We start from the raw sequence: 15,908 nt of genomic DNA on the forward strand, positions 1-15,908 counted from the left end.
AGAGTGGTGTTCAATCCAACACAAGACTTTGTTGCATTATTCACGTTCACCTCCTTAAAGGAAGAAGAGCCACATCTATTAGATTTAATTAAGTGGCTTTGTTCCAGCAAGTCTCATGTTAATCCCTCATCAGTGGATCCAGCTCCTGGGGAGGGAGAGCACAAACAGTGGTTTGAGAAGACAGAGATACACACAAAGGTATGAGAGCTGGCAAAATCCTTCTCCGAGTTTGCTACTGTCAACAAATCTGATGGGAAAACACAGTTCGTTACATCCTCCGTCCCAGACAAAAGCCACGCAGGGGCCACCATTTACCTCTACGAGGCTGGAATACCGATCAACAGCGATTTTGAGCCACCGGCAAAGGCCCTCCCTTGCCAGGTTGCCCCCCATGGGGCATGACAGCGTGCGGCTCGTGCTCCGACCCAGGCGCCTTCGGCAGGACCACTGTCTGCGGTATTGGGTGAAGCATGGCACCGCGGAGCACAGGGACTGGTGAGCTGTGCAAATCGGCGGTGATGCAGAGACGCTCACGCTCACAGACCTGCTAGCAAACACCTACTACCTGTTCCGCTACGCAGCCAGGACTAGAGCATGCTGGTGGCCCAGCAGCAGCCTGCGGTCTACGCTCTGCTGCTGGAGAAGGCAGCGGACAATTCCTGCTGCCCCAGTGCCACGTACCAGCTGGGAGCAGATAGCCCGCTGGCTCTTGGCAAGGTGGTCCTGCTGCTGGGAGCCATGGGCTCTGGGAAGACCACCCTGGTCAATACCATGGTCAACCACATGCTGGGCATGCAATGAGAGGACATTCTCAGGTTCACGCTGTTCCCCAAGAACACAGCCGGGTGGCCAGGGCAGAGCGGACGTCGGAAGTGATGACCTACATGGTCGCCTCCCAAGCGGGCTTCCAAGCGTCCGGCGGCCTCACCCTGATTGACATGCCAGGCTTCGGTGATGCCAGGGGGACGAAGGAAGACAAGCTGGTTGCGCAGCAGCTCCACACACTCTTCTCCACCCTGAGCGGCTTCAACCACATTGACTCCATCAGCCTCATCGTCCTAGCCTTGCTCACTGGCTTGATGCAAGCCCAGAAATATGTCTTGTTCTCAGTTCTCTCTCTCTCTCCTCAGCAAGGACATTGAGGGTGGCCTCCAGGCGCTGCTCACCTCTGTGCCTGGGCCAGTGCTGCCGGCCCTGGAGGCCATCAGCGCCATGGACCTGCCAGCACCCAGGGCCAACGACCTCCCTGTGCGTTTCCCGTTCAACTTCTCCAGCCTCTTTGCCAGCAATGCCATGGCCGGTGAGGGCAGTCGAAATCACCATAAGGTAGCCTGGAAGTGAGCGGCTTGGGGCATGGCGTCCTGGCTCGAGTCCGTGCTGAGGTCTGGCGCTGATGAAGGAGGTCCTCGTGGCCCAGCAGCAGCTGGACGGGTGCACGCACGAGCTGCCCACCCCTGTCCAGGCTGGGCTGGCCAAGCTGCAGGAGATGTGAGAGGTGGCTCAGGAGCAGCACTTGGACGAGATGCGTGTGGGAAAGCTCTTCCCACGTGCAGCCGGGCAGAAAAATCTCTGTGCTGACAGACATCTCCAGGATGGGCGGCCGGGCCCTCAACTGCCACCACTGCAGCTACATGTGCCGCTACCCCATCTCGCCCGACGTGAACAAGCGGCAGTGCACGGCCCCGGCCCGCGGCACGGGCACCTGCAGGGCCGGCCCAGGGGGGTGCTGCTGCCACGTGCCCTCCAGCCAGCCCCACCGCTGCGAGTACGGGGCCGTGGCGGGGGGCGGGCCGCGGCGCCCGAGGAGCTGCGCCAGCAGTACGCTGCCCTGGAGGAGGGCGTCGGGGGCTGGCGTGCGCGGCGCGGGGCAGCCCCCAGCGCCTGCAGCAGCTGGCCCTGCAGCCCAGCCCGCTCTCCTCGCCCCACCGCGTCGACCTGCTGCCGCGCAGGGAGGAAGAGGAGCTGACCGCGCGGGAAGGGCAAGGCGGCTCCGGCTGCAGGCACCCGAGCGGCCTCATCTCCCCTTTCTGCTAATGCAAAGCTGATTTGCAAAGCCCCTGACTCCCCCAGACACGGGGGGAGGTTGCACCACAGCGCAGCGACCCGACAAGAGCTGATGGTCGCTCGGCCTTTCTCGCTGCAGAAAATCTGCGCCGGCTCTGCGTGCGTCGGCAGCGCTCTGGTTCTCTGAGGCCCGTCTGCTCCCTCGCGGGCTGTCAAAATCCTCGCCGGGTTTAACCATTCGGCGCAGAGCCTGCAGGTGGACCCGGAGCAGCTTCCCCGTCCGGCGGGGACGTGGCAGCAGCCCCCTCCGCCTGGCGTGCCGGCTGGGCGGCGCGGTCCCGCAGGCAGGCTGCGCCGGTGCTGGGCCGGCAGCGAGGACAACGTGGGGCCCGGCCCGGGGCCCCCTGCCCCGGAGCTTGCAGCCGGCACGCGTGCAGCCACGGGGACACGGGGACGAGCGCGTCGCTTCCAGCCCGCGGGCCCTCCTCCTCGACCTGCCGCCGTGCCGCGGTAGCCCCGGGGCATCTCTCCCCCTGCTCCCGGGCCGCTCCAGCTTCTTCCTTGCTGCTCTGCAGTCGCTCCCCGCGGGGCCGGCGGCACCCCGGCTCCGTGATCGTGTCCCTTGCCACTGCCCACAGCGCACGGCACGGCCCCGTGCTGCCGCCGGCCGGCCAGGGCCCGCGAGGGCGGGCAAGGACGAGGTGACCTCCTCCGCCACCGGCGCCCCTTCCTGACCCATCTCCCGACGTCCTCACCCTGCTCGCCCGCGGGGGCGGGGGGGTGATGTAGTTTGGGGGGGGGGGGTACCACCTAGTTTCCGGGGGGCCCAGCTCCAATGGGAAAGGCTGTGGGGACCTCTGTTCCAGTCAAGCTCTTCCTCTGCCTTATACTCACAAGCTTCTCCTTCTTCATTACCTTGTTTCTTCTCTGTCTAGTCCCTGTCTGCCTGTTCCCCGTTTGTGCAAGAAAAGGAGAGCTTGGGCAGCCAGGGGCTGCACCCAGACTCACCCCCCCCCCCCCTTAAAAAAAGTGTCCTCACGGTGGCCCTGCTCCCAGAGCTCCTGGCAGGGCCCCCCCGACACTGCCCCTGCTGGCTGCAGAGAACATGCACACTCATTGCGTCCCCTCCGCTTTCGTTTTCTGTTTCCTACCTCATCCGGCAACGCACTGTAGACTGAGCGCGTCCCCTCCGACCACCCTGAGCGGGCCGGCGGGCGGCGAGGCAGCGCAGGGGCGAAGCGAGCCGGCCAGCCGAGGGGCGCTCCTCGGCCCCTTCTTGGGACGGCCGCTCCCCGCGGCGGCAGGAGCCCCAGCTCCAGAAGGGTAAGTCCTGCGGCGATGCGTCCGGCCGGGGGGCTGCAGCCAGGGCTGCCCTTAGCCTAAGGTTAGCTTAATCTAGCGCACGGCGGGAGCCGAGGCGTTGCCCCCTCTGGGCCCGCTGGCTGGTTTCCCCTTTCCCACCTCCAGCCCCTAGCGAGGCTAGGCACGAAGTCCCAATAAGCATGTTAAGGGATAGTACAAGGGCTCTGGCGCGCTCTGGGTCCAAGGGTCTTCGGCTGCTGCACCCTGCCCAGCAGTTGCAAAGTCCAGCCTGGCCCCCCCCCCCCCCCCCCCCCCCCCAAAGCTGGGCCTGCGGTTCCTTAATGGCCCATCAATTAGCAACTGGGATTTTTGGTCTTTGCTGTCATCTCATTTATGGTGTGCTTGTCAGATGCTGTCTCTGTGTGTTTTATCACTTTCCCTGATATTTGTGACTCCCTTTTGTTATTAAGGTCCCCAGGCATTCACCTCTAAGTCAGAGTCAGGCTCTCAGACCTCTCATCCAGCTAGTCTGGCCTGAAGTCACACGCGCACACGCACAAACGCACACAGAGCACAGAGCGAACTCGCACAGAAAATAGTTGGGAATAGAGCTTAATGGGAAGCTAGGACAGGCTGTAGCGACTGGGCGCAGGGCTGGGCCAGACGAGCGTGCTAACCACGAGCTGCTGACACGCAGCTGGCCCCTTTTATCTCCCCTCCTCTCCATTTTCCCATGCTCTGATCCTTCCCACAAACATCCCCTAACTTCTGCATCTTGCTGCAAAAATCTCTTAAAACGTCCCATAACATGGTCTGCACAGCCCCACGACCCTCCTCCAGCATCCCATAGCAGCTTTGCTCCTCCCCGTGAGAGCCAGGGTAACCTTGCCACTTCCTACCAAAGTCCTCTAAACCTTCTCAAGGTTATGTGGGACTGGTTCCCATAATAGCCCATCAATCAGTAACATAACAGCTGTGATCTTTGCTACCACTGAATTATGCTGAATCAACGCTACGTAGATATCCTTAAAAGAGTGACCAGGGCTTTTACAGGGCCCACCGATGGCAGGACATGGGGACTTTCCTCCAAGCAGCAGCAGGGCCCTGCTGGCCCCACACCCATGGGGGCAGAGAGTCCTGCTCCAGCTTCGTCCCCAAACTCTCCTCGAGGATGCTGCTGTCCTGCGGGCAGGGAGGAGTGGGACGGCCAGGGGAGGCTCCCCCCAGCCTGCACCCAGTGCCGGGATGTTCCCCTGGCAAGGCAAAGTGCGTGTGCCGTATAATCAAGCTCACGAGGCCAGGGAACCATGCCCTTACATTTCCAAAGCTGATTTTCCAACTGCTCAGTTCTCAGAAGAGGTCAGCTGTACAACTCATTTTTGGGGAGAGGTCTCACCCTCTCGGTATGGACAAGGCTGTGGGCTCAGCTCTGGGATGTTGCCTGCCTGATCAATCACTGAGCAAGGAGACAGTGATTTCAGGGGACTGAAGGGCCAAATTGCTCAAAAGCCCCCCCCCACAGCAATTGCACTGAGGGCGGCTGGGCCATGGCGGCACTGGGAGGGGGGTGGGACGTGAGACCGGGTGGGTACCGAAGGCACGAGCATAGTCTCCTGGGATGACCGAGCCCTGGACCCAGCCCTGCCCTCCCGGCACATAGGGCCCGGCCACACGCTCCTCCGCCACGAGCTGGGCTGATGCAGCTCGGCCCGGTGCGGTGAGCACAGTCTGCAGCGACTGCGGATGTCGGTCCCTGCCTGCGCCCCCACCCCGAGGAGACCCCGCGGGCAGGGCTGTGCCAGCAGGATGCCACAGCCCAGTGCACAGGACCGTGGGGTGCACGCAGGGGACACAGCACCGCAGGGCAGAGGGGCCGGTGGGGCCAGACGAGTCCTGCGCTGGGCTGCTGCTGCACAGGGCAGCCTGGGCGTGCGAGGGCCGCGGGAAAGCCCCGAGCAGTGCCCCCCAGCGGGCCCCAGCGCCGTGGGACGGGGAGCTGCCGCCACGCCAGGCTCCAGGGTCGGGAGAGGGAGTGCTGCCGCAGAGCTAGCTGTGTGCCGGGAGCGCTGAGCGCCCATGCCCCAGCAGGGCTGCGTCCGACCCTGGCTCTCACGCAGGACAGACCCCACAGAGGGCATCTGAGCGCCAGCCATGGCCAAAGCAGATGACACCATGGAGATGCCGACGCTGGGACGCCCCTTCCAGCTGGGGATGCTGTACGACTGCCGCAAGGAGATCCTCATCCCGGGTAGGGCTGCTGCTCGGCACCCTGGGGCTGAGGGGGAAGGATGTGGCCCAAAGCCAGGCCAGGCTGTGGCAATGCCAGCTCTAGGCCTGTTCTCTGGGGCTGCCCTGCATGCAGCATGGGGATGGGTCTGGGGAGCCAAGCTGGTTCCCTGGCTGTGCTAGCCAAGATGGGAAGGGACAGGGTTGCTCAAAGTGTGAAAGACAGCATCCAGGGAGGACACCTTCCTTAAAAAAAAAAAAAAAAAAAAAGTGCCCTGAACAGTCCTCTATACCCTTCTTTAAAATTCTGATTTGTGTATTCTTGTTCCAAACGTCTTGTAACCTCATGGGCTAACATATCAGTTATCTGGAAGTATATCAGGCTCCAAAAGTCATTACTCAGACGTCTATTAAATTTCATATGAGCATATCACTGACTTTCCAGTCACTTACAAAAATATCTATCTGAGCACAGTGAACAGACGCAGCAGTATGCGCAGCAGCAAGAAGGCACCTTCATTTCTCCTAGTAGTGTGTGCTTCCTCAGGTACGGTCATGACACACTGCAGAGCACAGTCCCCAGTATCTGTTGGAGTTGCTGCATCAGCTGTGTCTGAAGCTTCAACCCAGACAGACCCTCAGACAGCAGATGCAGCTCTTCAGGTGTCAGGCTGCAGGGAGTGCCTGGGGCCTCTCCGTGAGGCCTGGGTTGACAGTCAGCTCTCCTGCATGAGGTGTGCTGTGGTTGACCAGTTGTATCGCCAGGTCAAGGAGTTATGGGAGGAAGTCAGTAGGCTGCGTAGCATCCGAGAAGACAAGCAAGAGATAGACAGGGTATTCTCGGAGACTGTGCAGCTCCAGGATTCGCAACCCCCGACAGCAGTGGAGGGCTCTGTACCATGTGAAACAGTACATGGTAACACTGTTGAAGAAGGCTGGAAACTGGTCACGTCTCATAGAAAGAGAAAGGCTCTTGCTCCTCCTGAAATCTTGCCTTTGAGGAACAAGTTTAGCACCTTCCAAGCTGAGGAGGAGCTGGGCACGGCTTCAAGGGAAGCTACTGGCCTGACAGACCCCATGCCATGCAAGAACACCCGGAAAAAGCATCGAGTGATTGTTGTGGGTGGCTCCCTGCTGCAGGGGACAGAGGCACCTATCTGCTGACCTGACCTCTTGTCCAGAGAGGTTTGCTGCCTGCCAGGGGCTCAAAGAAGAGATGTCATGGAAAGACTGCCAAGGCTTGGCCATGCATCGGACTACTACCCTCTGCTGCTCTTCCATGTGGGCTCTAATGACACCAAGGGCAAATTGGTGCCATCACACAGATTTCAGAGCTCTGGGGATGGTGGTCAAGGGTCTGGGAGCCCAGGTCATTTTCTCCTCAATCCTACCTGTGAGGGGAAAGATGGGAGGAGGAGTAAACGGCTTTTCCAAGTTAACAACTGGCTGCACCACTGGTGTTGGCAGCAGGGCCTTGGTTTCTATGACCATGGGACCCTGTTTGAAGATCAACAGATGATGGGGAGAGATGGGATCCACCTCACCAAGCAGGGCACGCGTGTCTTTGCCAACAGGTTGGCCAGCCTGGTAAAGAGGGCTTTAAACTAGGAAAGATGGGGGAAGGGGAGTGTTATAGAGACAGGGTAGTCAGTTAAACACTGCTCAAGTCAGGATGCCTCCAGCGGGTGCATGCAGCCAGGGGAGACAGCATGGGACATGGCTATAGAGGATCCTCTTGCACCTCTCCTGAGAAGCCTGCATGCCCCATTTGGCTCTCTGAAATGCCTGTACACCAATGCACGCACCATGGGGAATAAGCAGGAAGAATTAGCGAACTGTGTGCGGTCGCAGGGCCATGATCTTGTTGCAGTCCCGGAGACATGGTGGGATAGCTCACATGACTGGAATGCTGTAATGGATGGCTATGTGCTTTTTAGGGAAGTCAGGCCAGGAAGGCGAGGTGGTGGAGCTGCTCTTTTATTTCAACACTGTCTCCCATCACATCCTCACAGGCAAGCTCAGGAAGTGCAGGCTGGATGAGCGGACAGTGAGGTGGATTGAGAACTGGCTGGATGGCCGAGCTCAGAGGGTTGTGGTCAGTGCAACAGAGTCTAGTTGGAGGCCTGTAGCTAGAGGTGTTCCCCAGGGGTCACCACTGGGACTAGTCTTGTTCAATATATTCATCAATGACCTGGAGGAAGGCACAGAGTGCACCCTCAGCAAGTTGGCTGATGATACTAAGCTGGGAGGAGTGGCTGACACACCAGAGGGGCTGTGCTGCCATTCAGAGGGACCTGGACAGGCTGGAGAGCTGGGTGGAGAGGAACCTCCTGCAGTTCAACCAAGGCAAGTGCAAGGTCCTGCACCTAGGCAGGAATAACCCCATGCACCAGTACAGGCTGGGGGTTGACCTGCTGGAAAGCAGCTCTGCAGAGAAGGACCTGGGAGTGCTGGTGGACAACAAGTTAAACGTGAGCCAGCAGTGTGCCCTTGGGGGCCAAGAAGGCCAATGGGATCCTGGGGTGCATGAGGCAGAGTGTTGCCAGCAGGTGGAGGGAGGTGATCCTGCCCCTCTCCTCAGCCCTGGTGAGGCCCCACTTGGAGTACTGGTTCCAGTTCTGGGCTCCCCAGTCCAAGAGAGGCATGGCACTACTGGAGAGGGTGACTGAGCACTGGCACAGGTTGCCCAGAGAGGTTGTGGCGTCTCCTTCCCTGGAGATAGTCAAAACCCCCCTGGACGTGATCCTGTGCAATGTGCTCTAGAGGACCCTGCTTGAGCAGGGGGGTTGGACAGGATGATCTCCAGAGGTCCCTTCCAACCTAAACGATTCTGTGATTCTGTGATCCTGTGAATGTGCCCCTTACCAGAACAGTTCAATTGGGCATTTACTGACTAATCAAACATGAGTAAGAAACAGTACCAGGTTAGGTATTTTGCCCAAGACCATTCAGTTTGATGTACCAGTTAAAACTTGTTGGTCTGTTATATTCCAGGCATTTCTTTATGGGATCTGGACACAGTCCAGAAGAATGTAGATGTAAAGCCACAGCACAAGTCAGAGTTTAAGATCATTGCATCTGATTCCATGGAGGACAAGACCTCTGCCCTCGGTATCAAGGCATCCTTGCAAGTCAGTTTTCTCTCTGGCATGGCTGATGTGAGCGGCTCTGCAGAATATTTAAGGGATACCAAGAGGTCCAAACACCAGGCCCGGGTCACCCTCCAGTACTCAGCCACAACACAGTTCAAGCAGCTGACAATGAACCAACTGGGGCGGCAAAACATCTCTTACCCTGATGTGTTTGACCAAGGCACAGCCACCCACGTGGTCACAGCTGTGCTGTACGGGGCACAAGCTTTCTTTGTGTTTGATCGGGAAGTTTCTGAAAATGAAGACTTTCAAGACATACAGGGGAGGCTGGAGCTCACTATTAGTAAAATATCACAGACCAAAATAGAAGGGGAAGCATCAGGCAAAATGGATGAAAAGGACAAATCGTTCACTGAAAAGTTCAGCTGCCGGTTTCATGGTGACTTTGCTCTTGAGAGTAACCCAGTTACGTACCAAGATGCCATGCAAGTTTATGCCACCCTCCCCAAGATGCTGGGAGCGAATGGGGAGAAGGCTGTGCCCATGAGAGTCTGGCTGTACCCCCTGACAAAGCTGGACGCCAAAGCAGCGTGCCTGGTCCGCGAGATCAGCTTAGCACTGGTCTTTGATGCCCAAACTGCCTTAGAGCAACTGGCAGAGCTGGACATGCAGTGCAACGACCTGCAGAGGAACCCAGTGGCCAGCAGCTTCCCCCAAATCAAGAACAAACTGCAGCAGTTCAAAGATCTCTGCAAGCAGCACCGACAGGCTTTCCAAAAGGAGCTGGCAGGGGTCTTACCATCCATCCGCGGAGGGGAAGAAGAGGAAGAAGCCCTGGTGGATGTTTTAACTTGCTATAAACAGTCACCCTTCAACACCCAACAGCTCAAGGAGTTCCTGGATAAAAAGGAGCGGGAAATGACTTTTGTGAAAGCCCATCTTTCTCTCCTCAAGGATCTGGCAGTTGTGTCCTCCCAGAACGAGCTGGATGAAATTGTACTTGACCCGATGAATCGCTTTGTAATTTCCTTTACTTTCACAGCCTTACATGAAGAGGAGCCATATCTGTCCAGTCTGAAGCTTTGGCTTCAGACCAGATTCACCAGCAACACTCAGGATTTGGCATCAGTCGCTTCTGAGAGCGAGAAAACAAAAACAAAAATGTGGTTTGAGGACAGACTGAGAAACCAAAGTGCCCGCAAAGCGGCAAAAATCCTTTCAGAGTTTGTCCAGGCCAACAAAGCTAATGAGAAGATTCGATTTGTCGTGTCCTCCATCTCAGACAAGGCCAATCCAGGAGCATCAATTTACTTGTACGAGGATGGAGAGCTGGTCAACACCAACTTTGAGCCTCCTGCAATACCTCATCCTCCCACGGCAGGCAGGATTAAACATGACAGCATACAACTCACGTTCAAACCATCTGACTATGGAAAGGCTGCAATAACCCACTACCGGGTGGAGTACAGATTAGTTGGGCAGGAGAGCTGGATGGGCCTGGAAACAGCAGACACACAGGGGACATTCACTGTGACAGGATTGCATGCCAACTCGGAGTACCAGTTCCGGTATGCTGCAGTGAGCAAGCCAGGGTTCAGCGCGAACAGCAACAGCAGTAACGCTGTGAAGACACTTCCCACCAGTCCCCCTAGGCAGCCTCTCCCCACTATCACAGACTCATCTGCAATAACGCTCTCCTGGGAGACACCAGCTGTTGTTGGACAAGGTGCCCGCATAAGAGAGTACCGGGTGGAGTACAGAGAGGTAGGAGATCTGAGTCACCGGGGAGAGGGAAAATGGAAAGAGCAACTGACAGGCAAGAAAGTAGAGAGCTGTAAGGTTGGGGGCCTGAAGCCTCAGACTCTCTACAGCTTCCGCGTGTCAGCTCTGTGTGCAGACATGGCTGGCAGTGACCCCAGCAAAGAGGCATCCATTATGACAGCAGAGGCAGTATCTCAGATGTTCCTCAATAACAGCTGTCTAGTAGAAAAAGGGCAGCCTACAGTTTACACCCTGCCCCTAGAGAAGGTAGAAAACAGTTTTGAATTCCCTCATTTGAAATACATGCTGGGAGCAGAGAACCTACAGGCCCCCAAAAAGGTCATCATGGTGATGGGAGCCACAGGCTCTGGGAAGACCACCCTCATCAACGGGATGATCAACTACATCCTGGGAGTGCAATGGGAAGACAGCTTCAGGTTCAAACTGATCCACGAAACCACAAACAGAAGCCAAGCAGAGAGTCAGACATCAGAAGTGATAGCCTACGAAGTGAATTTCAGAACAGGTTTCAAAGTCCCCTACAACCTGACCATAATAGACACCCCAGGATTTGGCGATACCAGGGGAATAGAGCAGGACAAACTGATAACAGAACAGATCCGGGATTCCTTCTCCACCCCAGGGGGCACCGACCAAATAGACATCATCTGCGTTGTTGTTCAAGCTTCACTTGCCCGCTTGACGCACGCCCAGAAATACGTATTTGACTCAGTGCTCTCCATCTTTGGGAAGGATGTAAAAAACAACATCCAAGTCCTGGTCACCTTTGCAGATGGGCAGACCCCGCCTGTGCTAGAAGCCATTAAAACTGCTGAGGTGCCCTGTGCCAAAGATGCCAAGGGGAACCCTGTGCATTTCAAATTCAATAATTCCTCCCTGTTTGCCCACAACGCTGGAGCAGATGACAGCAGCTCTGACTTTGATGCAATGTTCTGGAAAATGGGAGCCATCAGCATGCAGAAATTCTTTCAGTTTCTAAGCACTGTGGAAAGCAGAAGTCTAACGCTGACGAAGGAAGTCCTCCAAGAGCGGAAGGAACTCGAGGTGGCTGTAGAAGGGCTACAGCCACAAATCAAAGCTGCACTGACAAAGCTAGAGGAGCTGAAGAAAACACAAGAAACTCTGGAGCACCACAAAGATGAGATGGAGGCAAATAAGAACTTTGAATATGAGGTACAGAAAATAGTGCCTGTGCAGAAAGACATTTCTAAGACTGGGCAATACATAACAAATTGCCAAAATTGTCACTACACTTGTCACTATCCTTGCAAGATCTCAAACGATATCAACAAGCATTCCTGTGCAGCAATAGAAAAGATCTCAGGCTGTTGTACCGTGTGTCCTAGGAAGTGTTGCTGGAACAATCACTTCAATCAGAAGTATAAGTTTGAGTATGAAGTTGTAAAAGAGAAACAGACCTATGCACAGCTGAAGGAGAAGTATGAGAAGGCACACGGCAAGGTGTTATCTGCCAAGAATCTGGTTGAGAAGCTGCAAGAGGAATATAAAGAAGTGAGAGAGAGACTGCTAGGCCTCATTACTAGATCTTCAGAGAGTCTCCAGCGCCTGCAAGAAATTGCCCTGAAGCCCAACCCGCTCTCCACTCCGGAATACATTGATATGCTGATCAAGTCAGAAGAGCACGAGCTGAAGCCTGGGTACATGGAACGAATACAGTCTCTCAAGGATGTGAGGCAGGCAGCTGAAATCATACAGAAGATTGCAAATAAAGAAGAACTGTTGCCTGGAGAGAAGGCTATGTATGAGAGCATGCAAACTCAACAATCTTCTCCGGAAAAACAAGCAGAAAAAAACCCATCCAAAGGTTCAAAACTCAAGCTACTCAGGAGGATGACGTAACCAATGATTCTAAACAAAGTGCACAGTTTAATCCCAGTTTGGGTCTCTCATAAAAGTTTTCTTTAAGACTTGAGGAGCCCACTTCTAACTCGCAGCTCTATTCCACTGGCCTCAGTTGCTAAAGTGATGGTCTAATGGGCTTAATGTAATCAGCTGTATTTATAACTGATCAAGCTTCATATGAAAATGCAAGGAATTACAACTGTTAACAGCTCTGCTGGACAGCCTTTCTATGATGATGAGTGTACTAAAACACAGTATGCCATTCTTTGATCATCCGCTACTTGTTCACGCTTAATGATCTCATATGGCAATAGTCACCCAGATGAATAAAAGCATATTGATGAGTGTCAAGCATCTGTGCCAATTCTTTCCACATCTCCAGCTAAGGAAGGGTCCTGTCCCTCCCAGCACAGCCCTGAGGAGTCCCGCATCACGAGGGACTCCTCTGATCCCAAGACTTGTCTCTGGCTCAAATCCAGAGGCTCTGGCTGGTCCTTCACAGTGGCCAAATCCACCCAACTCCTGAGAAATGGGGAGGGCTGCACCTCATGCCCAACTTGCCATCAGCACGGGGGTGCAGCACATTGGCAGGTCTGCGTGACAGTTGCAGCACGATGGGATAGAGGAACTGACGCAGACATTCGGGCACCGAGTCGTTCACAGCACGTAGGCAGTGCAGCTTTGGCATACTGTTCCAGGAGAGGTGTGAACAGGAAAAACCTTTAAGTGGAAGCTGGGAACAGGCAAACAAACAAGCACAGCTCTAACCATCAATTAGGAAAAGCTGGAGTGGAAGAACAGAGGCCTCCAGCAGGAAGACAGAGGGAGAGGAAAACGCACCCTGCCACCTCACGCTCGCGCACCCCTCGGCCCCTGCTCCTCACCTCATGCGGGGACCCCCAGGGCCGCAGCTACAGGGGCTGCTGGCTCCCCTCTGCTCCCTCGCACTGAGCCACCGCCGCCTGCCCCGTCCTCCAGGGCCCGGGGCTCCATCACAGCCTCCCGCGGTGACTCCGGCTACCAGGCCACGGGGCAGCCCACAGAGCCCCGCTTCTGCAATATCACCGCTTTCGGAGCATCAAAAAAACAAAAAAAACCACACCCCAAGCCCATATAAATAAATAAAAAAAAAAAAACTCTACCCCCTGAGGAAAGATCGTTTGGGGACAAGCGCGATGGGGCGAGGAAGCAGACTGGGCCGGCGTGCCACGCGCTGCGGGAGGCTCTGAAGGGATGGAGGGAACTCGCGGGTCGGTTCTCTCGCGTCCAGCACCCCCACCGGGCCGGGCTGGGCCGGGCCGGCGGCCGTTCGCCTCCCCGCACCGCTTCCACCGAGCGGAACGCCTCGTCCCGGTCTTTGCACGCCTCGTCCCGGCTTTGCCCGCAGCTCCGCTCCCTGCCAGGACGCGCCCGGTCCTGCTGAGCCGCCCGGGAAGGAGGAGCAGGGCCGCGGCGGCGGGAGGGCAGGTAATGGCGCCGGCTCTGCCGCCACCCCCTCCTCCTCCCCGCCTAGTGGCGGCACTCTCATTGGCTGCTCACACTCACGTGGTGACGCGTGGTCCGCTGCTATTGGCTGGCGCTGCGCGGGAAGCGGTTGGCCTCGCAGCCGGTGCTGAGGGGGTGCTGTGGGGCCGTAATGGCGGCTCCTCAGCGGTGTGCGGGCAGGGATGGCTCCCGGGGGAGGAGGGGACCGGTGAGGCGCGGCGGTGTACGTGGCGCAGGCAGAGGTACTGCTCATCCGCGGGGGGGTGGGACGGGCTCCTGGCCCGGCCCCGCTCCTCTGTCTGTGTGGCATCCTCGCGGCTTGGTCACCGCACCCTCGGCGCTAGGGACCGTGGGGGGCTGCAGGCCTCGTGCTTCTCCGCAGCAGGCCCTCCCCGCCCCAGAGCCCTTTCCTGAAGGGACGCTTGCCCAGCCCTGGGCTGGCACGAAGGCAAGAGGAGGCAGGAGCCTCCGGCAGGCTGGACTCGCTGGGCCGCTGGAGGGTGTCGGGCTGGTTCGTGAGGGCAGAGCAGAGGATGCTGGGGCTCTCTGTGGTGCCAGGGCAGCTTTTCTCTGCGCTTCCCTTCCACTCTGGTTTTCATATGTTTCTTCTTTTCCCTCCTTGGATAGCCATTGCCCTTTTGGAGTATATCCTCTCTGTTCTCAGGTCGTTTCCAGGGACTCCCATATGCGTGAAGGCTTCCTGAGATACAGATCATGCGCTTGCTGAGACGATAGCACTGATCGTCCAGTGGCACCTGCTGGAAGAGGAGCTCCCTGCCCAGCCTCGCTGCCTGTTGCTCCAAGCCTTTCCCGGAAGAAACCTTTTGCTCTCCAGACATGGATCCCTTGGTCCAGCTGAGTGTTTCCTGGGTTTCACCATGCTGCCTGGAGCCTTTGATTAACTGTGCAGTGTCTAGAGCCCTTTGGTCTTGGTACTGTAGTCAGGGAGAGTTTTGCATGAGCTTTGTGCTCTGCTGAGTTATTTCTGAGCCCTGCACTTATTTTCTAGGTATATGTAGCCAACACAGACTCCTTTTAACCTCTCTCCTGCTGTCTGTGAGTTTGAGAAGGGTCTGTTTTGCAAGCCGTGGCTTGTGTCCCCTTTGTGTGATATAACACAGGATGAGTTTCTGTGGTGGCCCTTGGGCATAAACTCTGCCCTTGGAGAAGGGGTTGTGCCCAGTGCCTTTGGGCCTGGGGGATAGGGGAGCCTGAGTCAGCTAGTGAGATGGCATCGCCCAGAGGGCAAGCAGAGCCTGGCCTGGAGGGACTGGCACTCACAGCCTGGGCCTCTTTCACAGGAAGCTCTGGCACAGTTTGGGAGCTCGTGAGGGCATGAGGACATCTGGACACAGCCAGGCCAGGATAGCTTAGGCAGACAGATCTCTGAGGTGAGCTGTCCTGTGCTGTTGTCAGGGCTAAAAACAGGTCACAGCTTGTTTTGTTTACTAGGTCATAGACAGTGGAGTGTTTTCCCAGGAGAGTTAGATTAGGATGTTGGGCTAATATCTGGCTTCTTGTCCCCAGATGCCCTCCTGCCAAATATCTGTCTGGGCTGCCAGTGCCAGGCTCACTGGGTGGCTGAGCAGAGAAGAGCTTGTTGTGGGTCCTGCTGGTAGTTGATGATGCAACTCTGTTTCTCCAGGGTGAAGCAGGAACAGCTGGCAAAATGGCAGCAGGGGCTTGTCTGGAATATGATGAACAAGATCTAGGAACTGGCAGCATCACAGGGCAGTTCTTATTTCCCTTTGTTCTTCTGTCAGTCGTCATGGTCTGGACTCAGCTCAGTTATAATTGATGATGAGCCCCACCCTCCTTAAGGGAAACCCTGCAAAACCTGGTAGGACTCTACACCTCCTTTTGCTTCAGCACTCCAATGGCCAGGGATCTGCCAAGGGAACCAGACCAAGAGAAAAGATGCTGGAAGCCAAGGGAACTTGGTCTGGGCTGTGTGTGTGGAGACTGATCGGTGACATTCCCAGCAAAGCCCTGGACCGGGTGAAGCACTAGGCACATAACCAGAGCCCTCCTGTGTCCTTTGTACTGTGTGCCAGCAGGGGGGACCTGTGAGTAGCAGGAACAAGCACAAGAGTCCCTTCCATGTCACGTTAGTTGATCTGGCTCAGACTCCCCAAGCAGGACTCGGTTGCAGGG

The 15,908-nt window shown here is 56.6% G+C and overlaps 1 protein-coding gene across 4 annotated transcripts; it reads left to right on the forward strand.

Annotated features, from left to right (window-relative positions):
• The first annotated feature begins 3,092 nt into the window (after window positions 1-3,092).
• Window positions 3,093-13,385, forward strand: LOC104141623 (uncharacterized). 4 transcript variants are annotated; one of them, XM_068933892.1, is made up of 3 exons: window positions 3,093-3,327; window positions 5,429-5,554; window positions 8,527-12,614. In XM_068933892.1, the coding sequence occupies exons 2-3, from the start codon at window positions 5,458-5,460 to the stop codon at window positions 12,264-12,266; spliced, it is 3,837 nt and encodes a 1,278-aa protein (XP_068789993.1). In that variant the 5' UTR covers window positions 3,093-3,327; window positions 5,429-5,457; the 3' UTR covers window positions 12,267-12,614. The 4 variants fall into 4 exon arrangements, with proteins under 4 accessions (XP_068789993.1, XP_068789991.1, XP_068789994.1 ...); XM_068933890.1 differs by having other exon boundaries at window positions 3,101-3,327; window positions 5,424-5,554; window positions 8,527-13,385; XM_068933891.1 differs by having other exon boundaries at window positions 3,192-3,327; window positions 5,395-5,554.
• The last annotated feature ends 2,523 nt before the right edge of the window (window positions 13,386-15,908 follow it).

The sequence above is a fragment of the Struthio camelus genome, chromosome 2 (genome assembly GCF_040807025.1).
Source record: "Struthio camelus isolate bStrCam1 chromosome 2, bStrCam1.hap1, whole genome shotgun sequence".
Classification (NCBI taxonomy): domain Eukaryota; kingdom Metazoa; phylum Chordata; class Aves; order Struthioniformes; family Struthionidae; genus Struthio; species Struthio camelus.

Bases quoted from the DNA above. Each gene is read 5' to 3' on its own strand.
- LOC104141623 (XM_068933892.1), top strand. From the start codon at position 5,458: ATGGCCAAAGCAGATGACACCATGGAGATGCCGACGCTGGGACGCCCC. The intron at 5,555-8,526 runs GTAGGGCTGCTG...GTTATATTCCAG, and splicing joins CAAGGAGATCCTCATCCCGG to GCATTTCTTTATGGGATCTG.